The sequence below is a fragment of the Solea senegalensis genome, linkage group LG6 (assembly GCF_019176455.1).
Source record: "Solea senegalensis isolate Sse05_10M linkage group LG6, IFAPA_SoseM_1, whole genome shotgun sequence".
NCBI lineage: Eukaryota > Metazoa > Chordata > Actinopteri > Pleuronectiformes > Soleidae > Solea > Solea senegalensis.
In genome coordinates this window covers 23,922,067-23,948,021 of record NC_058026.1, presented here as the reverse complement: position 1 = coordinate 23,948,021, position 25,955 = coordinate 23,922,067, and the positions used below count along the sequence as shown (strand labels likewise).

At 42.7% G+C, this 25,955-nt stretch overlaps 1 protein-coding gene across 2 annotated transcripts in view; it reads right to left on the bottom strand.

Annotated features, from left to right (window-relative positions):
* The window catches only part of nr3c2 (nuclear receptor subfamily 3, group C, member 2), a 59,491-nt gene that overhangs the window by 12,487 nt on the left and 21,049 nt on the right, over positions 1 to 25,955 (bottom strand). The window contains exons 3-6 of one of the 2 annotated variants that reach the window (XM_044027666.1): positions 14,990 to 15,132; positions 6,956 to 7,072; positions 3,221 to 3,565; positions 1,304 to 1,448 (exon numbers count right to left, since the gene is read on the bottom strand). In XM_044027666.1, coding sequence (XP_043883601.1) covers positions 1,304 to 1,448; positions 3,221 to 3,565; positions 6,956 to 7,072; positions 14,990 to 15,132 — 750 coding nt within the window. The remainder of the gene's footprint in view (positions 1 to 1,303; positions 1,449 to 3,220; positions 3,566 to 6,955; positions 7,073 to 14,989; positions 15,133 to 25,955) is intronic. The other variant, XM_044027667.1, reaches the window with a different exon arrangement.

Sequence of the window (25,955 nt, the reverse complement as noted above, 5' to 3'; positions counted from 1 at the left end):
TAAATGCCATCCCGAGCGTGAGTTACAAAACCTGTCTGTTTCACATTCATCGTGCGACCAAGTGTTCGAACTGTACAGCCTCTTATACTGTACAAGGATTTATTCGCAAACTGCTCACACTCGGAGGCAATTTCCTACAAACGTCAGCAGCTTAAATGTTGTATTGTATTTTGGATCAAACGTGCCTTTCTCTGGTCAAACAAATGGTCGGCATGTTCGTTTGATTGTAAAGGGCAAATTAAGCATCTTATACTAAATGTCAGAGGAAAGAAGATACGTACAAAACAAAAAGAAGAAATACCACCAAAGAAAATGTTGAGTGAACTGTAAAGTAGGGTTTGACTGTAGTTGCACAACGAGAATACAGACTGTAGCTCAACAATTCATCTCAACCTGAGATTTTGTCTCTCTGAAAGTCATGGGTGAGTGACAAATACACAATTCTTAATAAAAAAGAAAGCCACTCGGCACTTAATAGATTAGAGGGTTGGGGAGTCTCTGGCGTGGCACACTAGCGCTTCCCTAAGCGTACGACGGACACAAAGGGTGTCGCTGTGCGGCGCAATGTCATCTGCTCGGTGGTTCGTCTATTTATTTATTTATTTATTTATGTAGTTGTTATTTGGGGCAAACTGACCTACTAACACTGACTTACACAAGCTATTAGTTGGAGCTTTTAAAGCTGCCCCTGCATGAACCCGGCCCTCTGCATTAGTCGGCCTACAGAGGCTGCTATTCTTCTCTTTGGTTCATTCTATGACACAGAATTAATCAGCAGCCATGTGCTGCGGCTGCGACGAGAGCATGGCCGCATGCAGCGTACGTCCTCCCCCCCCCCCCGCTTGCTCTCCTTACTCTCCTCTTCAAACACATTAACACACAGATTAAGTAGGACATTGACTGGCCCCGGCTCAGCTTTGATTGTCTGTGTTTCCTTATGAAGTGCCACACTTCCAAGTGCAAGATTATGACCCGCCACCACTACAGCACAACTCCATTTGTCCCATTCAATAGAATGCTTAAAATAGTACAGTTGGAAAAAAAATACACTCCTTTCTTTCCACTGAACAAAATCCCCAAAGTTTTTACATACATTTACATCCAATAAGCAGCAGGAGAAAAAAAAGCCACAACAAATGTGTGTCATTTTATGTCTTTACAGCACTACAGAAGCTTTTACCTTTACCTAAATAATGTGATTCTTCTTCTCTTTTTTTTATTACATATCTGGGCCATTGCTTAATGTCAGGACTTCAATAACATCAGTGTGTGTGTGTGTGTGTGTGTGTGTGTGTATGCCTACTCGTTAAAGATGAGGTCAGGGGCAAAGTAGAGCATCTGTCCATTGGTGTGTTTGTATGAGCGCCAGCTGAGGCAAAAGGAGGACAGACACATCCACGAGTACTGGATCAGGGTGATTTGGTCCTCGATGGGCAGGCCCCGGAAACCTAACACACACAAACACACACAGGAAAGCACGGGTTCAGTGTTACTGGCAATGCACTTAAGGTCAACCTTTACAGAACCTCCACGATCGTTCTATCTATCTATCTATCTATCTATCTATCTATCTATCTATCGATCTATCTATCTATGATTCCTAGACTCTTTTCAGACTCTTTTTCCCTTTGTTCAAGGCATCATAGGCAGTTGTTACCATTGCTGGAATAGTCCACCAATGGGATGTGCATGGGTAGCAGCTTAATAGAACAGAAGGACCCTCTCTCCCTCTCTCTCTCTCTCCCTCCCTCCCTCCCTCTCTCTCTGAATATCCCTGTGATTGGTCAAAGTCGACCATCACAAGCCAGATTTCCCTGAAGCTGGAAGGACGTGAAGTCTAGACGTCTCCCATCGCCCGATGTACAATATTCAGAAAAGTCATAGCAATAACGTCAGTAATACACTCCATCTTTTAAACACAATAATAGAGACAATTTTTGCAGGTGTTCACCTGTGCACATTACGTATGTGTATGCCTTTTTAAACGTGAGTGTGTGTTTTCTGCCAAAGTTCGGTTAGACACTATAATCACTGAGAAGTATTCACCCACTCTTCTTCTAAGCAAATCCCCAAAGGCCTGCAGTTATTGGCACGTTGTCTATGGAGCACCAGAAATAGAGCTGAATAGGAAAGTTGCCAGACTCTCAATCAAACTCTGGCAAGAAACTTCTCATGCAAAACACAGACCAACTGAGGACACTCAAGTGACTTACTAAGGCTTAGGGACTATTATAGTCTATATGCATGAAAATCTGCCAAAAACAAACATTTAAATGATCAGCTGGCTCACCGCTCTTTGGTGCGGGAATGATAAACGTGTCTCGATATCTGTATATTTTTTCCACGTTCGTTTAAAAGGTAATTATAGTCATCAGAATGCTGACGTAGCTGCTATCATAGAACCAATCACAGACTTTTCTTGATATTGCCGGTGAATGTGTAACTAACAAATCCAAATGTAAGCTGAATTCACGTGGTGCCATTATCTGAAAGTCAATGGCGCTCATTTTGACTCTTCCGTCTGGCTCCCCTTCTATTTATACGTCCGGAAACGGCAAGCAGACACCGTGGAGGTATCAAATATTTGCAATACAGCAAATTAAACAGCCTCAAAGAGCTACCTGTGAGGTATCTTTCAATATGTCTGCCACTGACGGGCATTTTAGGGGAACATCTTTTCCCCCCTGTTCGACCATTTTGTCTCCCTGTGCTGCAGCTTCTCGGTGAAATGAAGGAGATGTGTGATGTAAATGAGTTCTGTTTGGAGCTCTTAATCTTGATTCTCTTTAATGGTAAAATAGGATTCATTGCTAATCTTGTCGAAGCTTTGCAGATTAATTTCCTGCCCTAATATTTAAAATGAAATGTGTTGGGTGCGCTCGAAACCAGCTGTGTGGAAAAGAAGAACACATTATAGAGACTCTGTAATTATTAGACTGATTTTTTTCTATTTTAAATTCAGGTCCCTGTGGCTTTAATTGGCATAGTCGTTTGACACTAGACATACAATACATTAAGCCTTTTTATTGACTTTTAAAAATATAATTGAACTAGCAGTGCAACCTAATGCACAGGAGCTGTCTTCATTATATTGTGTGTGTGATTTACACTCCATTACACGCGTCTATGAGGCCACAGTATTCTACTGCTTTCCTAAAATATGTCAACACACCCATAAAGAGCATTTAGGCCTCAGTGCATCACTGACGTGAACACTAACCTGGAAGTACTTTGGCCCACTTCACCATGCGCACCATCTGCTTTCCGGCCAGGCGGTTGAGACTGGACAGCAGGTGGTCAGTGGTGTCAGGCTGTGTGTTGTCGTAGCCAGAGTACACTTCTTCAGGCTCAATCAGCTCCAACACGCTGCAAATTGAGGGCGGCAGGAAAGGTGTGACCACCCCAGGCCCGTGGGGCACCAGGGCGTTGGCAGCGCTGGCATTCAGCTCCTTTTGTTGGGACAGGTAACTGCCGCCAACACCACCTGTGGCAGTTTGGCCATCCTTCGAGCTCTGCGGGTCGTCGTTGACTGTCCGTATCTTGCCGGACTTTTTGGATTTCCGTGCTGCGGGGAACACAGCGGCGCTTATTAGTACATCGTTGGTGCGGCATGATCTGAGGTTATAATTACAACGTGACATACGGTAAACTGTAAATATTAGCACGTGGATCTGAAACTGTAACTAAATCTCAAATAAAAGCCAATAAAACCAGGAGCAGGAATACACAGATGGAAATGGGTGCAAGTACAAACATCCAAATTTGCTTTTTGACAGCTAAACATAGGTAACCCAAAGCAATAACTCCTCACTTCCTGAAGGTTATTATGTTCAGTTTAATTGAAATGTTGTTACAGAGAGGTGCTGAATCTACTGGAGGGTGTGGTTCGTGCTGCTGTGGCTGCGTATTGCTTCCCAAACAGACACGTCTCCGTTACTGATATAAACGGGTGGACAAAAATAATAGAAGCCACTCTTTCTACAGTGCAATGCAGTGTCCATAATTACCAAGGAAGTAAATCAGCCATTCTCTAGAATAATAATAAGGCTGAACATAATCGCTTTTAAAAAGGTAAGATTTATTGCAGCACTGTAGTATCAGGCCATTGTTCTAACCGCAGCAGTAAATGCAGGAACTGGGAGCTAATAAAATGCCACCTGAGTGTTCGTGTTCATGAACATTCATGCAGCCCATGGAGTCAATCAGCTTGTTCAGGTTATCAACTCAGGTGCAGTATAACTCCTTGATAAAGTCTTTTAAAGTCATGCCAGTGCTCCTCCCACTGCACAACACTGAGGCGTGTTGCCTTCCACGACAAGGTGGCAGCTACTCTCTTCACCTTGTGACTCTATTTTTCATGTATTTGATTGCGTGTCGCCAAATTGTGTCATCGTACCGACTTGCATGCACCCACTGAGGCAAAATGACATATTACACTGAAGCAATAACCTATGCTCTGTATAATATGGTGTCTGACAGCTTTCTTTGTAATGTTATTATATGTTAACAACATTCACTCATTAACACTGCTGTGGCTTGAATCTGCAGACTCATTCATCAACAACTTGTTTTATGTGTGACTGCTGTGATCTATTGCTTAACAACAGAATATTTTACGGGGCAAATATGTGTTTAATCGGATTTAAAATGCTGATTTGGGATCTTATCTTAAGTTTTAATTAGGCTTATACATGATTTGCATCACACTGTATGCTGACTGGGACCCAGTTCGCACTAGAACCTTGTTTTTCTTTAGCATCACTCCTCAGTCTCCTCTTCAGTGCACGGTGACACAGGTCAGACTACTTGAACTGGTTTTGTTTGGCCCATTCTTAGCTCTACTTCATGTGTGGAACCACGCGGCTGCTGCTGCTCATACAACATGTCAGGAAACCCACTTTCACCCCCTTCAGCATCAGGCTTTTGTGTTTTATAAGCGTCCTCTCTCTGCTTGAACATGTGATTGCAGAGGGTTAAGATGTCAAAGCAGAAAAAAGAAAAAATACTGCAATGTCAAAACCCTGTTCACATATTCACAAATAATTAATTTGATTTTTCTCTGTGCATAATGACAAGTGTTTACATTGTTCTCTTGTCACAAAAATCTTATTCCAGTCACCATTTAATAAACCACTGCAGAGATAGATAGATTTAAAATGTGATATTTGACTATAAATAAACTTCATTTTGACATTAGCATTTTCAAGTGACATGATGTCATTTACCAGTGGAGCGCTTCAAAATGAAGGTCACACATCCTGTCCACATATACCTGAACCCTTTCAGTAATCAATAATCACTAACCCGCTTAAATTATCCTGTCACTGCAAATGACCTAAATGTGTTATGACAGAAAAACGAATGCCGCCAAAATGAAGTCATCATAATTACGATAAACAACGCCATAGTTCATTTAATTTCAGGCAAGAATCTTTTTTTTTTTTACAGTCTCATTAAGTGACTTTCAGTGGGCTTTATTAATAATTCTACTACTACAGCAAGATACATAAAACTTCTACAAACTTTTTACTGTGTTTATTTTACCATAAAACTTATTTTTGTAATTACAGTCTATCCAATTAACTGACATAAGGTCACCAAGTGGCAATTTAATAAATAATCACATTTTCTTTAAAATCAACCAAATCCCTCTCAATTACAGTGTCAGTTTTCTTCCTTTTGATTTTTGATTTTTGATTTTTGATCTTTCCTGTGGTAAAAGTCTCGGTCCAGCTTCCTGTTTAAGAACATGTTAGGACTTTGAACTGAATGTATTAATTGTGCAGTACTTGAGGGGGGGGAGGGATATAAAAACTCACATACATGGTAATCTTCAAAATATGTACCATTAAATGATGATGACACACTCCAGCGACAATCCAGAAATCCTACATTTTTCCCGCTTCATTATTGTTACTATCTTGTGCTCTTGAGTGGGAAGATAGTAAGATGTGGGGACTTGGATCTTGAGCCGCTGTAGCACTTATATTTAGTGTCAAATTTAGCCTAAATGCACCATTATGCATTATGTACTGTTACATTAACAAGACTACTGCTAACTTCTAACATTCAAGCCTTGGCATCACACACCCACTCTCTCTTGACTGTTACACATAATGAATCACAGTGCCATTTTGCTGTTTACATGCCACAACTACCTTTGGATAAAAAGGCTGTTGAATTATCTTAAAGGTTTCCGACACACCTGTGAATGTGTATAATAATGTGGACAGGTTAAAGCTGAGACAAAGGCTGCTTGAGATGCACATTTGGCTATATCTAGTGAAGATTATTATTATTATTAGATTATTAATAAATTATTATTATTCTTTATGTGAGAAAACAACATGCATTTGTTATTGTTCAGGATCATTTTTAGTTTGTTGTGCCGCAGGTAATTCACATCTCCTTATATGGTCACATATTCCGGCTTCTTATGTGCTGTTGAGTCAAAGTTATGATTCATTTCATATCACATTTTTAGTGGTGACATAAAGTAGCAATAATCCTGCAGAAGTCACAAAATAGAGCGTTTTTCTTTGAACTGTGACATATTTCCACAATACACAAATTCAATCGGATTTGAAACATTTTGAGTATTTTTTTCTTTAGATTGCCCAGGTTGTGCTGGAAAGAAAGGGGATATAAAACACTCTACATTGCACATTCTTATAGCCTCTGTAGATTTAACATAATGGGAAAAAAGCAGCCGAAATGCTTGGTGTTCTAATGGTTAAATGATCAAGCTCAGTGTGTAACTGTGGAGTAAGTTTGAATATTAAGCTCAGATCCAGGAGAACACATACATGAACACAAACGTCCTATGACAAAGGCTCCCCAGGCTTCCTATGACTGCAGTCCGACCTACTTCTCCGTATCTTTTATTTTTAATGAGCAGAGTAACGCCGACTAAAACATCACACCGGACACATGTAATGAATGTGTGACTCCTCACCTCCGAGATTCATCCCGGCCTTGAAACACTTCCGTACGCGACACGCCGGGCAGTTCTTCCTTCGAATCTTGTCAATGATGCAGTCGTTCCTCCCGGCGCACAGGTAGTTATGCTGACCTACAATCAGACAGGACTCGGAGTCAGTTCAGCGGTGACACACACACACATGTAGCTCGCGATGGAGCCTCAGTGACATGCAGCAGAGAGATAAAAATAGAGACAGAGGAATACATCTGGAGCTGCTTCCATGCAATGCAAAGGCAAATGGAGACGCTGTACATTTGACATGTCTGCTGTTGAATGTAGGTCAGCACAAGACAGCCGTGAAATGTCCGGCAACATCAGAGAGCTGCATTAATGAACATCAGTGTGAAAGCACATGACTAACTATACAGCATTATACAGTGTGTTTTACAGTATATGGCATAGAATTGGCTGGAATCAGGACGCTGGCTACAGCGAGACTATTCCTGACAGTGATGCTAACATGGCGAGAATCCCTCCTGCCTCCTGCCTAGCCCTTAGCTAAACCCAATGATCTCCCATTTCAGAGCGCTTCCTTCCGCTCCACTAGCTCTTCACAGCTCCTCTCCTCCTCCTCCTCCTCCTCTTCCTCCTCCACCACTCTTCTCTTGCTCGACGCCTGCATCTCCATCCCTTTTTTCCCTTTTTCCACACGTCCCCCAGCCTCAGAGTGCCATACGCCCACACACAGACAGGCTCGTGCACACATGCAGTCATTCACTCACTCACTCACTCACTCACTCACACACACGCACACACAGCCAAAGCAGCTCCACTTGACTATTAAAAATAAAAATGGCAAAAAAAATAAAATGCTTTTACAAACGGATACACAACTTTATCACACGGATATTATGACACAACTAAATTGTAGTATGGTGGCCCCAGTGACCCCTGTACACAGCTCTATTAGAGCTAATGTGTGTATGGTTGCCTGCCATGCACATGCCGGTGCATATTAAGCTGTATTTACGTTTTCTGTTTCTAGGAAATTTTAGAAAAAGACTTAAGGGCTCTTACTTGCAAATCATCACAACGTGCAGTTTGCTCAAACATGCATATTCTGTGCATTGCCTTTTGTTGCATCTACGGTACAGTATTCGTGTTTGTGAGGGACTGAGCAGAAGTTGTTTTGTGAGCTTGAAGGAGTGCGCAGTGTGTCTGTCTGGCTGCTGCCAAAAGCCAAGGAACCAAGCTGCAGGAGGAGAGGCAGCAGCTGTAGCCCCACCACTATTTCTGGCTAAATCACATGACCGTTACATAAGCCCATTTTTCTTGCTCTAAAAAACAGTAAACTGCGACACAGGAAACACAACGCAGCCATCCCCTCTCCCCCCTTGTGCACGAACACACAAACATGCTCCGTGTAAACGCACACTCACTTGGATAGGCTGAACCAAATGGCGATTCAAAAAAAAAACAAACTCTGGGGCTTTCCTGTCAACTGTTCTGCTCATTCCCCTGAATCTTGTTAATAATTGTTGGAGTGAAAGTCACTTTATGTGTGTGTCTCAGTGGTGTGAGGACAACTGTGTGTGTGTGTGTGTGTGTCTGGAAGGGAGAGAAGTTGTTTATTTATGCCCTGTGTTTGCATGGACTCACACAGAATGTTTACCTCTGAATATGAGCATTCACATATCAACTTGGCACACGGTAATGCAATTGCATGTTGAGGTTTTTAAAAAAATACTACGGCATTAAAAGGTAGGAATCCTCCGATTTTTATTACATTACCACCTTATATTTTAGCATGCCATCACAGGAAGAGCACAAGCATTCATGGAAACTTCAACGACGACTCATTTCAACACGACTGCCAACAGCTATTGTGGGTTTTTATTTACACCTGTGCTTTTCCTACTGTGGCCAATCAAAGTAGTATTAGATTTGACATCATTTCAAAAACCTCAGTGCTGCTTCAGCGCATGGCAACTGTCAGAAGATTAAAGAAGATGAAGAAGAAGAAGATTTTGGCGTCCACTCACGTCTACATTTAGCCACTGATCTCACAATCTGGCAACGACCCGCTGGAGTTTGTGTGTGTTGTCCCTCAGCTCACGCATACTTCAGTGATGAGAGGGAAATACTCTTTTCCTGTGGGGGACCCCACATTAACAAGAGCATTCTGCCCTGCAGACCTCCTGCCACTGGAGCAAATATGGTACATCTGCCTCCCAAACATGACACAGACAGACTTTGCACATTTAAATAGCCACGACTAGAATCCTTATTTTGAAATAGCCTCTCAGATACAGTAGCTGCCACACATGATGCACTGTACTGTGTGTCTGAATGGCATTTGGCAGCGGAAGCACATTTCATACAAGCGCTGCATTCACATGATGGAATAGAACTGAAGGACGTGCTCCTGGATTCATGTCATTCTATTATCCCTTCTTATGGCATTTGGTTGGCTCCTGGATTGTCATTCATTTTCATTTATGCAACCTAAATCACAGAAATGCTAAACTAAAAGTGAAGCTTTTCAGAGGCGCACTTGTCGTTACAACTGTGCCAGCAGTATGCAAATACACCAATTCTTTTGGACAACACACAAACAGCTGTGTTGGATGGGTTTCTACACAATTACGTTTCTTTCTCTGGATCATTATAAAGAGAGGTTGCACAAGTTCAAAAATGATGTAAATAGAAGCTGTTATTTTTGCTTACTTATGTCCCCCACTTCCATAATAATATCTCAAACAGCTGTCCTGTGCATTTTGTCCTCACAAACATATTCCTCTTTTGCTTTTGTTGCACTATACATAATGCATTTAGTAATTATTTAGACGCCCGTGTGCCATCTGAAAGGGTCTCGTGTACAAAAGCAGTCAGCTGTGATGGAGGCAGTTGCAGTATTTCTCATCGATAGTTCATCAAAACTTAATTCCCAGTAGTAACACAACATCATTTGCGAAACATATTTCATATATAAATGTAAATGTGTACGCAGTAACTTAGCAGGTGTTACTATCAATGCACAAACGTGCGCATGTAGCAAGCTCATGTCGGTGATTGTGCTCGCAGGTTTCAATCTCATGTCAGATGTGAGACGTGCGTTGTGGAGCTGAGATTGGGACAACACTGCTGAATGGCTCATCTCCAGCCTTTGTTACATGAGCCACTCACACACACACAGGACTTGAAGCATTCACTCCGGCACTCAAGGGACGCCTTTACTCCTCCGACCTAATCTGAGAATGATGGGATTGGTTGGCAGCGCTGTCAGTCAGAGCAGAAACAGTGTGAGACGTATCCTCGGGTGACCTCTCCCACAGCAGCAGTGCAGAGGAACAGGTTTTTATATTGACACGAAGGTCACGGAAACCGTGACCCAGACGCAGCGAGGACATAGTGAGGACACAGCTACACAAAACTCTTAGTACAAAAAAAAAAAACACCTATAGTGAGCTCAAAGCAGCATTACAGAGACCAGACATGCCGAGCCACTGATGACATGTGAATAATAAGCTGGAGTTCAACTCCTCAAATACGCTCCACATGGAGTGGTTTATTGAGTGCAGCTGTGTTGTATCAACAGACTGGTCTTTGGAGGAGTGGATTCAGGATTCATTATGAATTGTGTTGGAGTTTGTCTGTCAGATGGCAATATTCTGCGGCGCATGGCAAACACGGATGCGGGAGAATTTATTTATTTCAACAGAGCCTGACGCTGGCACGTGAGTCAACAGTAGCAGTACAACTGCAAAACGTATCTGTTGTCTATTCAATATTCACAAGAAGTGGCAATATTTCTATCTGTCAAGAGTAAAGTGTAAACAGCAGATCAAGATAAAGGCATCCAAAGGCACTGCAATGTAGATTGTTTCCAATATCCTTTAGATTACTATACAAAGTAACCTTCAAACATATTCATGTATAATAAAGGATTTTTAAATTCTTCTATATCAGATAGCCTTGAACACTCTTCTTTTATCATTGTTACGACTTTGGTTACGATATAAGAAAAATGTGAATGTTGTTATTTATTGTAGTAATAATAGCTGCCATACTGCGTTAAGATAAACTGAATGAGTAGTCAGTGGCTGAGCAGGTGGACGAATAACATACTAAGTTGTGAGTGCCTAAAGAATGAATTTTGAAGAACTCACAAGCCACAGTAGCCAGCACTTTATTGTTTCATAATTCTATACATTTCCTGGGACCGGGATCTTTGAACTTTACGGAGTACAGTTGGCTAAGCCGTCTGGTAGATATGACAGAAATTACGTGGGATTCTCTTAAGGAGAAATCTAAGGGAACAGATTTGGAGAGTAAAAGGCTCAGGTGGCCTTTGGTAGGATCTCTTAAACAGATGGTCTTAAACTGTATACTGTACCAACGTCCACTAATGTAAAATAAAGCTGCACAACTGACTAATCGGATTTGGATAAAACAGAACCCGGACCCTCCGCAGTCAAATGATTTCATCTGATTTGTTGATGACAAATCCAGAATGCTAACTAGCGCCGTAGTAAAGGGCCGTGAGCCAGTTGGTTTTCTAATGAGCTACAGCTGACTGAAAAGTGGTGTGCTCCGAGGCAGGCGGTGCCAAAAGAAATTAAGCATGGGCTGGATAATCTCCCTTGTACTGATGCCCACTCTCTGCAGTCTTCTTTTATACATCACACACTGAGTCTAAGTTTTTAACTTTGAGAGAAAAGAGGAGGAGAAGGAGGAGGAGGAAATACTGGTAGAGGGGAGGAGTAATACGTCTCCTCACGTCCTAACTTACACATCTCTGGGGCTCACTGCTGACACATCACTTTCCATCCCACTCCCTGTCTTACTCCCTCTCTGCGCTCCTCCTCTCTTTATCGCTCTGTCTGCATCTGACTTTTTCTTTGTCCTTCCCCACCCCTCCCACACTGTATCCGTTTCACTGTCCTCTATCTCTCTTCACTTTGCTTTCATCCTTTGCCTCACTCCACCTCACCTCTCTCTCGTTCCACCTCAGCAAGAGCGGTGGAGGGGTCAAGTGAGGTAACGGCCCGTTTCGCACATCAATAGGGTGCACACATCACGCGCAACCCCAATGGCACCACAGCGCTGTGTCGCTTGAAGGTTATGTCCTTATAGTTTGCACAGTTGTAGTTGTTTTGCATTGGAGGGGCATTAAACAGTAAAAGAGGGGCCGCGTGGTGAGACAGTGGCTAGCATTGCTGCCTCACAGCAAGGGTCAGTGATTAGAAATCCAAGGGCCTTTCTCTGTGGAGTTTGGACGTTCTCTTCCTTCCACAACATGCAAAGGTTGACACTGTAAATTGGCCGTAAGTGTGAGTGTGTGAGTGAATAGTATGTTGGCCCTGCGATGGACGTGTGACCTGTCCAGGGTGTAGCCTACCCCACCTTTTACCCTGTGTGTGCTGGGATTATCTCCATCCCCCCCTGCAACCCTCATGTAGAGGATAAAATTGACCAACGAGTCAATGAGTTGGTGCAATTACACTGTATTATAAATCAGGTTTTATCCATTTAATCAACTACAAATCCAAGTTTTCCGGAGCCTCACTTCAAAGTCACCTAAAGTCAGGTCTTGAATGTCTGCCACCAGCGCTGCGGGCCATGCTTGAAGCAACAACGGTGGCATGCCTGATTTGATAACCCCCAAACACATAATCTAGTTTCCTTTATCCAGAATGACGGTGTGTAAATATCATCAAATTAATACATGATTAAATTGGGGAATGAGTGCAATTCCTCCAATGGTCAGGAAAACACCTTGAGGGCACAGTTGCTGGCTGGCAGGTTTGTTTGCGTGTTGGTCTTTTTTTCTTTCCTCTGGCTCTATAAAGAGTGTGTTTTTCATTCAAACATTCATCTAAATGAGTTAGACGAACGCCTCAGGTAACAGGCACAGAATGAAAGGCACATTATGGTGCCTCTCATTTTCCCCCAGCTCAATATAACAGAAATTAACTACTGAATGTGTTTGTTTCTAATATGCCTCTAAACTTGGTCACAGTTTATACATGTAATGCCTGCTGTCGGTATCCATCTTTTAGACAAAATAAATATGCAGAAGATTAGCTTGCTGCAAAAAAAAGAATATAAAAACTAGTATCTAGTAACTGTTTGATTAATAAAAATAACTGTGTGATTCATAAAAGGAATGGCAATCTGCTTCTAAATTAATAAAATATCTAAACGATAACTGAAAGAATGTATTGTATTCACACACATTTTCTCAATGACATGTCCCAGCTGGAAAAGCTGTAAGATTGTAGCAAAAATTTAAGCTTGCTTGGCATTAGGTACTCCCCATGAACCACTGTTAATGAACTGAGCTGAATGTCTGCCAATAACACTGGAGTCTGCAGTTGTCAGTGAAGATGATATTGTTTGAAATGATTTGATATTCACTGAACCAACTGTGGGTTTTCTGGCATAACGTAATATGAAAGTGGCTGAACAATAGCACACAGCGAGTGACTGGTATAGTTTAAACAACTACTGTGTGTCATTAACAAAAGAAAACATCTTCCCCTTCCATTTTAACTGCACACTAGATACCAACACACCCCATATCACACATCACACATCACACACACACACACCACCAAATCACTCCCTGGCAGGCTGGGGCGGGGGGCGGTGGTGAGTGCTCTCCCAGGTGCCCGACTCCTGCTCACCCCTCGGCCGTGTTGGGGCTGGCGGTCTGGGTGGCGGCGGCTGTGGTGACCGGCGGGTGTCTCGGTCTGGGGGGTGTCCGTGTGGCACATCGTGGCCCATCATGACGCACTTCCCTGAAAGTGCGGTGGTGGGAGGCGGTCTGCCTAACCGACCGGGGTCACCGGTGGGCGGCGGCGCTCCGGGATGTTTGGTGGGGCCCCTCACCGTGGCACCGCGGGGTCAGGCATAACGAGTCCTTGGACCTCTGGCCCCGCCTCGGCTTGGGGGATCTGCCCTGGACTGGCTCGCAGGTCTGCTGCGTGAGCATCTGCCTGTCCCTCCTTGGGATGGGGGGCGTGCGGTCTGTCTCTGGTGGGCGGTGGGGGTCGCTGTGGTGGGCTGGGCGGGATCCGCTTCTGCTGGTGGTGGACTGGCCCCGCCCTGGACACTGGCAGGCTCTGGATGCGGGGGGCCTGGGTGTGGGGGGCCACAGCCTCTGTCCATGGTCTTATTGCCGCCTGCTACCTCGGGCTGACCCTGGGTGGGGGGGCTTCTGCCTCGCCCTCCTCCGACTAGTCTCCTGCGGGGTGGATGCGTAGCTGTGGGGGGCTAGTGGCTGTGGGTCTCTCCTGCCCTGCACGGCTGCTGGGCGCCCTACACGCCTGGATCTTTATCGGCCCGCTGCCGGGGTTTGGCCGGGCATTGGCTCAGTCCCCACCCAGATTCCGACCACATCTAATGACAATCCTTACACATATACACTGATATGTGCGCTCACACACGCACACACACGCACACACTAAGATAAATGAAACTAAACTGATATACAGTAGCCGTTGTAAGCCCGGACACCCTCTCTTCATGTGGTTGTTAACGATTGCTATAGAAACTGTACCTGAATGTCAGTCTAATGTTGTCTATGTTTTGTTTTGCCAAGTTTGTTCTGTGTGTGCAGTATCATTTCAACTGTTATTGTCTAATGTTATTAACCTGTTGCACTAATGTCAGTCTAATGTTGTTTATTGTCTTGTCGAGTATGTTCTGTCTATTTTATATAATTTCATGGAAATGGACAAAAGCCGTAGTGGTTAGCTCTGACCAAGGTTCGCGAACTGGTCAGAACAAGGGCCTTTCTGCATGGACTTTGCATGTTGTCCCCGTGTGTGCATGGGTTTTCTCCGGGTTCTTAACTTAACTAAACTGCCCGTAGGTGTGAATGTGAGAGTGAATGTTTGTTTCTGTGTGTGCTGGCCCTGCGTCAGCTGCGACCCTCATGTGTAAGATAAAGTGGGAGAATGGACGGGTGTTTTGTGCTGCCAGTGCATTGCTGATGTAACACGTTTAAATGTTTCTACTTATTTAAGTGCAGAAGGTGTAGTAATTGGCTTGTCCCTTCACCTTGTTTGTTCATACCTTCCACAGCTCTTTTGAAGAAGACTTTGCAGCTTCCGCACGTCACGACGCCGTAGTGGCATCCTGATGCCTCGTCTCCACAAACCAGACACACTTTGACTGTTGTGGACGGTTGCCTCAGTGGCGAGCTGTAACGACACACACACACACACACAGAGACATAAGAGTTATGAAACTATATGTAAATCAACAAAAGTCAACAACAGAGCCAGGGCAGAATGCCCCCTTCCTCGCTGTGTTATAACTTGATACGCATTGTGAAGCATTCTTTCGTTTTTATGACCCACAGTACAGTAGCGGCGCAATGTGGCTCGCCATAAACCCAGATGTGAGGGCTTCGCACTCCAGTGATTTATATCTTCACCAAGTGAGATGACAGTCAAAGAATTACATTCAGGAGTTCATTTGAATTCAACAGCACAGAGTCTTCAAAACACTGTGTCGTGTAAAGCACGAGGAAAAAGAGTTTGATTGATCAGCAGAAATAAATGCATAAAGGTGAGAAGTGTGCAGCAAGTCGAGCTTCAGTTTATTGTCCATTGTTTTGGATTTCAAACAAATGATAAAGCATTGCTGCACAGCACCATTTAAAAACTGACTACTCTATATTATCATATGAGGATGATGAATTTAAATAGAAAGTAACTACATTAAATTGCAGTCTTTGCAATTTCTAATTGTGTTTCAATTTTGATTTGAAAACAATTCATTTTTCAGGCCTTGCTGTCATTTTGAGATTTGACCAACAGGCAACAGAGAAGATAAAGTGATAGAATGACTTGTGCAGATCTGCCCGACCTGAGGCGTTGTTTACTTTGGCATCATTTACTGCTTTCACCACTGACTGATTTCTGCAACGACCATTACAGCACGGGATGAACAGTGTGTTCCCGCTAGAGTAGAGCTAAATGAGAGAATACGTTTAGATTTGAAGTAATTTGCCTTTCCCTGCACATGTGACTATGAGGGCCATGGGTCAAATGTAATTATTCATTGTCTGCCTAATTGTGCATTCAGGTATTTAAGAGTTAAGATTTTACCACCAAGTTACTTTAAAGTTAAACACCAACACCAAATTTCAGATATAGAGTTTAGATTCACTACTTAACCACACATTACAGCAACATTATGCAATAACTTTTTGCTTAATCATTTTCAGCACAGCTGACTTGGTGCCTCTTCTATTCCCAGCCCTTGTTCCAAACACCTGTTCTCACACTACGCATCTTACACTCTCTTGTGTGAAGTGTGTTGATGAGTGATTGTCAGCAAAAACTGTCAGAATCAGACAGAGCAAGTTTAGGATTAATGCCGAAAAGCACTTCCGGGTTCCTGGAGCTTGGCGTTATGAAGCATATACAGTGCTGAGGTGTGTTTCAGTACAGTGAGAGGGAACAGACAGCCAAAGCCCCAGTTTTCTCCACATGGAAACCACTTAACTACTCCGACTCCAAAATAATTACCACTTATGGTTGAAGAGGCTGATGTTGCTCAGCAAAAGTTGTCTTTTAGCTTTTTAAGGTTTATACCCAGAACACACTCAGCGACACTTGGACCAAATCTATTCCTCAGACCACACTCAGGTTAATGGAGATGTAAGGAAGAAAAAAAAGGAGCAGGTCACTGAATACAGCTCGGAAAGAAACCTGACACAGTTTCATGTTTTTTACAGAACAAGTTTGCTCTGTGGTGGAGGAGGAGGACACACGAAATGTTGTGTAATGTGTGAATAAGTGGGCTCATTATATTAGGCTATGGTTTTCATGTATGCTACTCGTTAACAGAGTGACACAGAATCACTCGGCTCTCACATGTCACACATTTTCACTTGACTCACTTGAGATCTTTGCATTTACAGTGAGGTTTGTACACGTCGCAGAATGGGGGTGTACATATTTCACGTTCATTAAACATTTCCCTTCCCTTCGTGCACGCAAACACAAGACACAAAGAACACAACGTGCAGATGGGTACAAAGACAGAACACCTTGTATCAAAGCATTAAAAGTGGCCTCAGCTCCCCCCCTGTCTTTTCTGTGCTAATTGCCTCTCTCTCTCATCTCAATCAATAACATGCAAGGTGATTGTCTGGTTAACATTCTCCTTACATCCTTCATCAAACCAGCTGCCAAGCTCTTTCCCCCACCCTCTCGCTCTCTCTCTCTCTCTCCCCTGCACACACACATTTCCTCCAGGGGACTTGCTGGAAAGGGGTACGGCCACAGCACACTCAGATACAATCAGGACCACTGATCTAATTCCCTCTTGTCCATCTACACACACATTCAATTTGTTAGGACGCTTAGAGGAGTCTCTGGTGAGGTGTTTGTCTGACTACATCTTTCTGGCACCGGGCCCCACTGCTTCAGCTAATGTGAGTACAAGTGTGTGTCAAGTATTTGTTAGACCCATGTGGAGGTGTGTTTTTCAGCATGTTGATCTTGCGAATAATCTCCCATAAACTTCAGCGTATTCGCGCCATTACGGTGCCGTGTTCATACACACAGTACAGATGGAGTATGAAGAAGTTTAAGGCCAAAAAAAACACTTCAGGCAGCTTCTCTCTATAACCGTAATATCAAGTCAGTGGTAAGCCCTGCACACTAAAACCAGCAGGCATGTCTGCCGGTCCACCAACAAGGTGACTTCCCCTCCCTCAGAGAAGTATATAGGTCATTCACTCTCTCTGCTTATGAAACCAGAGCAGACAGGCCAGGCTGCAGTGACTGTGCACCAATGGCTGCCAGGAGCCAAACACTAAATACAAGCTAACAGATATTTTCCAAATCAGGCTGCTTTCACTACAGATATTAATCTGATTTATGTTAATGAGCTTGGAGTTAGGACACGTTATTAAGAAAAATAAAACCAGGAGAGTAAAAATCGAGTGGCGCGCATGTTTTTCCTGCTTTATGATGGACGTGTTAAATGAATGACCTTTTTTTTTTTTTTTTGTTTTGTTTGGCATTGTCATGGAAAGGCATGTCAAGTGCAAGCAGCATCTTGTTAAGGCCAGCGGTTAAAACTGTTAATACCTGCCTGCAGAACCAAGTGTCACCTTTCATCACATGCTGAAAACACAGAGCCAGAGAGCAGAGGAGGAGGAGGAGGAGGAGGAGGAGGAGGATAATGCTGACTAAGTACAGATGTGTTAAAAAGGGGTACGTTGTAAAGTACAGTATATTAACAAAAAAAACAATGTTGTTCTAATGAATTCATATCAATTCATATAAATACAAATATTTGTATTATATATATATATATATAAAAACTGCAATAGACTTCCTTTATGAACTGGGAGGTTTTTTTGACCCCTGTCTTCTCTATTTCTGGTTACAGTCTCAGACTAACTGAATGGGACTGACTGCAGAGATCAAAGGTTTCATTCTTTGCTCCAGTTGTTGCCTTTTTCCCTTTCCTACAGAAACCCCAGGGCAGCGATTTCATTGTTTTCACTGTCCTTTCATCTTTAAAGATAACACACAAAGCTAACAACTGATTTACTTGCTGTTTATTTCCCGTGAGGACACAGATGAGTGCGAGTACACAATGCCTGTTTCTTCCCACCCAAATAAAAGTAGAGGAATACATTTGTATCTCCCTCTAATTCCCCCCATCACTGCTTTGTGAACCAACAGGCTGCTCGGGGAAGGCACAAGTGAAACGACAAAAGGAGAAGAGAGCGCTTGAAACCAGACGAAGTCCACTGTGCCCACTAAAATGAAGAAGGACACGTCTTAGGATGGACAGATGTTTGGGCTCAAAGTGGCCTCACAGTTTTCTAAAAGTAATTCGGATGTCACACTGGGAGCATTTTTCCAAATGGTTCAAATATCCACCCTCTCGCAGCTGCGGAAGGAATGCTATATCAGCGAGTGATAAGACCAGACGGGATTGTTATTTAAGCCAAAGATTTATCAGAATCAGGAAACACTGCACTTTATAATCACAGCAATCAGGAAATAGAGCAGTCAAAGGACGCCCCACTCGCTCTCTTAATCTATTAACCGTGAAACAGGTAAATATTTGTCACACGAAAAGGTCAGAGGTCATCTGAGCGTGGCACAACCGCAGCAAAAAGCCTTACTGTCGAAAGGGAGCATGAAGTTGCTGAAGAAAACGGACAAATTAGAGATACAAAGGAAGTTGAGGGGGCCATAGCTATTCTGAGGTTATCAGGATAACATCATTATGGGTGAATAATGGACCGTGAGATGGCTGTGTGAAGGAGGGCAGCAGGGCCCACGTGGTCCAGCCTGAACCCTGTGACCCACATAAGTACATTAGTATGACAGAGTCACTGAACAAGCAGCTGAAGCACAGTAAAGACACAATGTATCTTCTGGAGAAAAAACAATGTTCTCGTCATGCATTCAACACTGTGTGCCAAACACGCGTGTGCGTGTGCGTGTATGTTCGTTCATTCTAGAGGCTGTTATCACATGGATAGTTCAGACAAGTACCACAGCCTCCCTGAACCTGCTCTTCATAAAAGAGAAGCATCCTTGACTCTGGGGGGGAGAAAGCGAGAGAGAGAGGGAGAGAGGGAGGAAAAAACACATCTTTCACTGTACACTGCCTCTCTACAGTTTGGCCAACAATATTTACGCAATGCACACCTTGGCATGCTGAAAAACCTTAAAATGGTCCAGCTTGAAGAACATTTATGTAACACACAAGTTGGCATGTTGGAGAGGTAAAGGTGGATTAGTTTAAACAAAGGGAGACTAAGACAAAGAGAGACAGCGCGAGGGGTAGAAAGAGGACAAAATGGCTTACATAACCATGACCAGACAGTATAAACATTAGGCTGACACCCACTCACCGCCTCTCAAAGGGAGAGATGTCTTATGGGTAGTGTTGGAGAGCCACTGGGGATTTATTTTGCCTGGTGAAGGTGACCCTGGCATTGGCCAGAGTACCTGAGCATAGAGAAATATGAGATTTCCTCTTTGGCAGGTTTGTGTTACCCTATCATCTCCTCTGACCGGCTGTTTCATATGGTTAGACGAAAAGCTTAAAATGTTAAACATTAGTGTTACATGCATTCCATAGTGGAGTTTATTTTCCATATGCTCATATTTTCTGATAATTATGGAGGAAGACTTTATGTACAGGGCAAGCGAGGCCCTTCTTCCCATCAAATAAAATGTATTTCACCACAGAAATGATAAATTTGCCATCCAATAGAGTCTGGTATGCCAGATGTGATTGCACGCCTTGTTTTAAATTCCAAGCTGTTGTGTTGTCTCCCCTCCAAGGCTTATGCCGGCAAACTTCAACTGACCTTCCCCATGACAGCAAATCATGATTATCTTTCTAAAAATCCACTGTTTTCAGTTCAAACAAAGAGGCGAGACGAGGCGAGAAACGCACACACACACACACTCTGCCCAACCAACCAGGGCACAGTTTCATTCACACAGTATTTCAAAAGCAAAATGATGACGTTGTACATGATTCTTCCACAATCCCCTATAGAAATCAACTTGGTGAATGTTTTCACCTTTTTTTTCCCCCAACATGCAGCAGCACCAGCTGAATGGCCCAGAGCCATTGTGTTGACAGTGGATACCTATAGAGTAGCAGGTGTGTGTTTGGCTGCTTATAACCAGCCGGAGCTGTTTGACCATTTTATCTACACGTAAATAACTCGCCATGTCACTAAATGAATTAAATGAATCACCTGAGTCATTTGAGCTATGAGGTGAAGCATGCAGGCATAAATCTCAGAGATGTAGCAGGGTGTTGTTTGCTGGAGAGGCTCATCGGGGGTTGGAAAGTCCCATAATTTGTGCCTGTCAAAGGCAGCAAGGGACTGATCACGTCTGCAAAGTATAAAATTAGCATGCCCAAAGCTTTTTTTTCACGGTTTCTGTGCAGCCCAACATACTTAAACCCTGCACTAATGCTGATGTACTGTTAATGAAGGCTGGTAGGCATGATTTTCATGCTCTACAAACTGCACACACAAACTTTAGTGCCGCTGTATTAAAATTTAGCTGTTTGCAAAGTGCCACAACAAGAAAAAGAAATAGTTCCTATACAGTTTATTAGGTCAACACTCCCACTCATTCATTTCTGTCTATATGCAATCGGCAGTGTTAATTTACACATAAAGCACAAACCAGGTCAAAGATCACCAAAGCCACACTAACGGATAACATAGCTGCACATCACTGAGAATAAAGTTTATTTGTGTAAATCCTGTACGTTAGTCTCTTCAAAACTTTCTCTGTATAGAGACAGTTTCCAGATGGAAGTCGTCACTTGCCACAAGAGACGGGAAAAGCATCTTAATAGCCACAAAGCGCAACAGCCAAGCAAGATTTGTACACATTACGAAAGAAAACAACACAACTACAGCCTTTACTATTCTTAATTCACCCCTGTCCTATGACTCCTTTATGCAGCTTTGTTGCAGCCTCAGAAAATCTCCCTGTCAAGTCCTGCAGCACTGACTTAATTGACTGTACAAAAGTACCTTTATACTGCCTTTAAACACTGAATTCTCCTTACACTAATGTGTTAATGATGTTAAAAAACAAGTTTCAGTAGTTTGCTAAAAACAGAAACGGCCAAAACAACAGCTGGGAATAAAATTCAGCTGACGTATTTCAAAAAATCCCTTGTCGGCATCGCAGTGACTTCCGGGAATGGGAATGAGAGAAACAACCCAAACAAGAGGCTGGTGTTAGACGCAAGATGTTTAACACATGAAATACAAGCTCACTGACTTCAATCACATTTTCCTCCATAAACATACATAATGACAACAAAAACAAGCACAGTAGTTTGCCTAAATCTAACTAAATATACATAAAAAGAAGTTTGTTTCAGCGCCTTGGCTCAGAAGTGGCACAGAATTGATTGTAATCTCGCTCGCTGCTTCAAACATCAACACAAATGGTCCACTTCAAAGATGGGCACACAAAACAGGCTTTATTGTAGACCTAAATCCTTTGATTTCAGTAGCATGGATGAACTCTAGACCTGGCCTCCCGTTGTGTTCATATTTCATCTCCATTTATTGCTTAGGTTGCTTTCTTCCACTAACTCCATGCAATACCTGGCTCCTTACATATGTGTCTGGTAGCCTGTGCAGCAGGTGACCTCCAATCTCAGCTTAGAGGGCCTAGGACAAATGAGAAAAACAAATCCCTGGAGAGGGAGATTATCTTTCAGGGATCAGCCCTGACCTGAGCCACCTCCATGCCACACACTCCTTACTTCTGTTCTCCACTTTCTAGCAACAGTAAGCACACAACCAACTCCTGTTTATACTTGCCTCCCAACGTAGAAGAAAGGTCTCGTCAATAGCATAACAGGACAAGGTCAACGTTTAGATCCCAAAACCTCACAAAACTGAACGACCCAAGCTCACGAGTCGGGAGAAATTAAAGGTGCCAAAAAACATCTCATTCAAAAGACGACCTTTTCCTTTTCCATGTGATGCGAGGCCTCACTCTGAATGTAGGTTAATGTACACTGACGCTGACACATGTTGCCAGCAACCCCACGCATTAGCTGTCACATGCTATTATCTTCAACACCCACCAGTCATTTACAATTCTTTTGGGACAAACACGGTGGAAGAGCGGGCAGGGGAAATGCTGCACACACAAATCAGAGGACGTAAACGTAGCGCAAGTTAGCAATAGTGCTGCAAATAGGACCCGTCTGGGGGTGTTTATTGTATGTACTCTATAGTTAATAGTCAAGTGGCTCACTAAAGTCACAGGGTATAAAACCACAACCTCAAGAAGTGGGCTGTGCACATGAACCACAGCCAAGTCTCTAACTGGCTGAGAGCCAGGTGGTTAGCACCACAGCAGCACATTCTGCATGTTAGCTCCAGAACTGCTGAGAGCTGCTCTCCAGTCAGCCTCTCTATAGTATTTGACAGGTTCATCGGCAGAAGAGCAGTCGCGCACCCAGCTAGAAGTCCTGCCTGCGCTCACCCACTTAGCTCAAAGTGCTGCAGACAGCATCTATCACGAAGCAACCACATAATGAACAAAAATGTGCCCATAATGTGGCAACTACACAACTACAGAAATACGCATATCTGCAGGTTATTTAAGTCCTACTAGCGAGATGTAAACGGACAAGTTCTGCATTTTTAGTCTGAATTATTTAAATTTTTTTAAAAATTAGTTCAATTAAAAAATACCATAGTAGTAGACATTAACCACAACCAAGAGCAAATACAAATAAACAACAGCTTGTGCAACGGCATCAGTCGTTGTAATTCCATTTTCTGAAAAAGGTCAACTTTAAGATTCTGACCTCACAAGTACACAGAATGCAAAAGAGGAGAAAAAGGTTAGAGGGCAAAGACATGCACAACTACACACACACACACACACACATACACACATAACCGGGCCAAACTAAATGCCTGTCTGTGCAATGACCTTTTTCAAATTCAATGTGTTCACCTCCAAAGGATTACAGGCCCAGATGGCCACTGGATGAACAATGCAACACCTGCTGAGAGACATAGCTCAATTAGGTTCTCATAAAAAATAAAAAAAATAAAAACTTCAAAAAGGAAAACATCAGTTTGAACTATCGAAGCAACACAACGGTAACCACAGTTCAATCCAGCCCATTAATCTGCACCACGTCTTAAATGAAGCCGTGTCCCCACAGTGCACGCTTCGCTGACATGTCTCATTATGTAAAGGACAATATTGCAAAGGGAAGCAAAGAAAGTCAAAATAGTTTCAATGAAAACCTGAATCCTGTCACGTCACATTTGTGAAGACGTTTCACTGTTGCCGTTAAAGAATTAACAGTGAAAAACAACACTGTGTTTAAAGGATCCGACAAATGAAATAAACATTTTCTCACCTCGACAAAGCAGGAACAGAGCTACTGTCCGTGCAACACGAACATAAACATCATCTACTTCCTGTATACTAGTCCACATGTACTGAATGAAACACAAACTGAGGCTGAAAACACAAATTCCCAGTTCAAAAAAATAAATACGAGGGTAAAAATAACATCAGCCATTGTAACCTTGGCTCAGGTGAGAATTGCCTCACAGGTATTGCTGTCTATTGATGTATATTTAATAGGGCGAAAGGTGCACAGTGCACGTGGCTGCCCTTTCATAGCAGGTGACCGCGTCACCTTTTGGGCCGGCCTCCCCGCAGGCATGTCAGCAATGGTGAAGCGGATATAATAATACAAATGATTCTTAATTTCCTCTCTTACTAACATCCAAATCACTTTGGGATTTTTATTTTGCACGGACAAAACAAGGAATTGAGGTACAGTAGTAGGTACACATATGCTACACATGCTACAGCTGCATTCAGGGACCTGTGTTATGTGTCACGCCCCAGTTGCTTCCCCTGCTTTTGTTTGTCTACCACTTGAGAAGAAGAAGAATAAAGGCATATATATATATATATATATATATATATATACATATGAAGTTAAAAAATAACAAGCATTAATACATTTTTTGAACATTTTTTAAATAGTATTTCGTACATAAACATATTAACTAATCATAATTAATCTAACTCTACAACTACCTGCTGGCTTACTATTTAGATTTTTTTAAATGAGCAATTTTGATTTGTATTAACATCCATGTGGTTTGTCCAAAAAAGATTTATCATTTAATTATATATAGTGAATTATAATAGTCATTAGTTTCTGCCAATGAACTAATTCAAATATTAAAGTCATTTCATTGACTCTAATCTACTGAGATTGTTCATAATACTTTTTACAAAACAGAATAACTGTAGTATATACAGTATATGTATAGGAAATGAATATTACGTGCATTACGTTAACACAGTCATCTGACTGAGCTGTCCTTGTCCTCTATCTTCAGGCGACGAGTCATGTGTAAGCAATTGAATTCATCATCATACATAGGCTCTCTCTCTCTCTCTCTCCCTCGGACACACACACACACACATAAACACACACAAACACACCATGTTGTAAGTCTCCTCACACTGTACTTTTAATAAATAATAACATCAGGCTTTGCCACTAAGACGCCCTGTTCAAATAAAACATTCGCCCAACCAAATACTCCTGGGGCTGAGAATATCTTGCACACTTTCCATGCGAGGGAAATGCTGTTGATTCAGAGGTTTCTCTCCTTCCTCCCTCACTCTGTGCACAATACATCTCATTATTTGAGATGTATGAAACTCTGAAGATTAGGGTAAAAACATGACATCTTCGGCTCATTGCATAAATATTTAAGAATGGGAGCGAGGCCTCAGGTGGAGAAGGGAGGGGGGCACTTCTACTGTATGTACAGTATCTTTTCTGGAAGGTGTTGGTGTCTTGGTTTCTACTACGATGAAAACACACAGATGGATTTCTACTCTGCTCATGGTCCAATTGCAATTGATTCCTTCTTCAATATTTTAATTACTTTTTGTGAGCAGGAGTTGGGTCTCGAGTGATTTTCACGGGGAGACCACAGGGAACCGTACAGCGAACAAAGGATTCCCTATTGAAACAGCGGCTTTGTGCGGCTGAAAAGCAACTTGTAGCTCCACATTTTCTATCTCGTCATTGTTCTGCTTCATGTTGCGAAACCTGTCAGTGCTAATGAGCAGCTTTATAGGAGGAAATAGAGCATAATTTGTCTTTTCTGAGCAACCTACGGGCTGGAATGTGGAAGAACGGCTGTCAGTCTTATATCCAGAATCTACTTTCTCTATCAGGTCCTGAATGGCACAATACATTCAGATTTCTGACACTGTATTCAGTGTAGCACGTTGACGGCCTCTCAGTGTGCCACTGACTCTTCTTTATGTACTCTGCCCCCAGGGTCTGTCAGTCCACAGAGACTTTATAGGAGAAAGCCTGTCATGACAGCCATGCTGGAGTGGGAAGTACGCCCATTTTCACCGAGCTCCATGGCCAAAGTATACAAACTCTGGCTACTGTAGAAATCAGACGA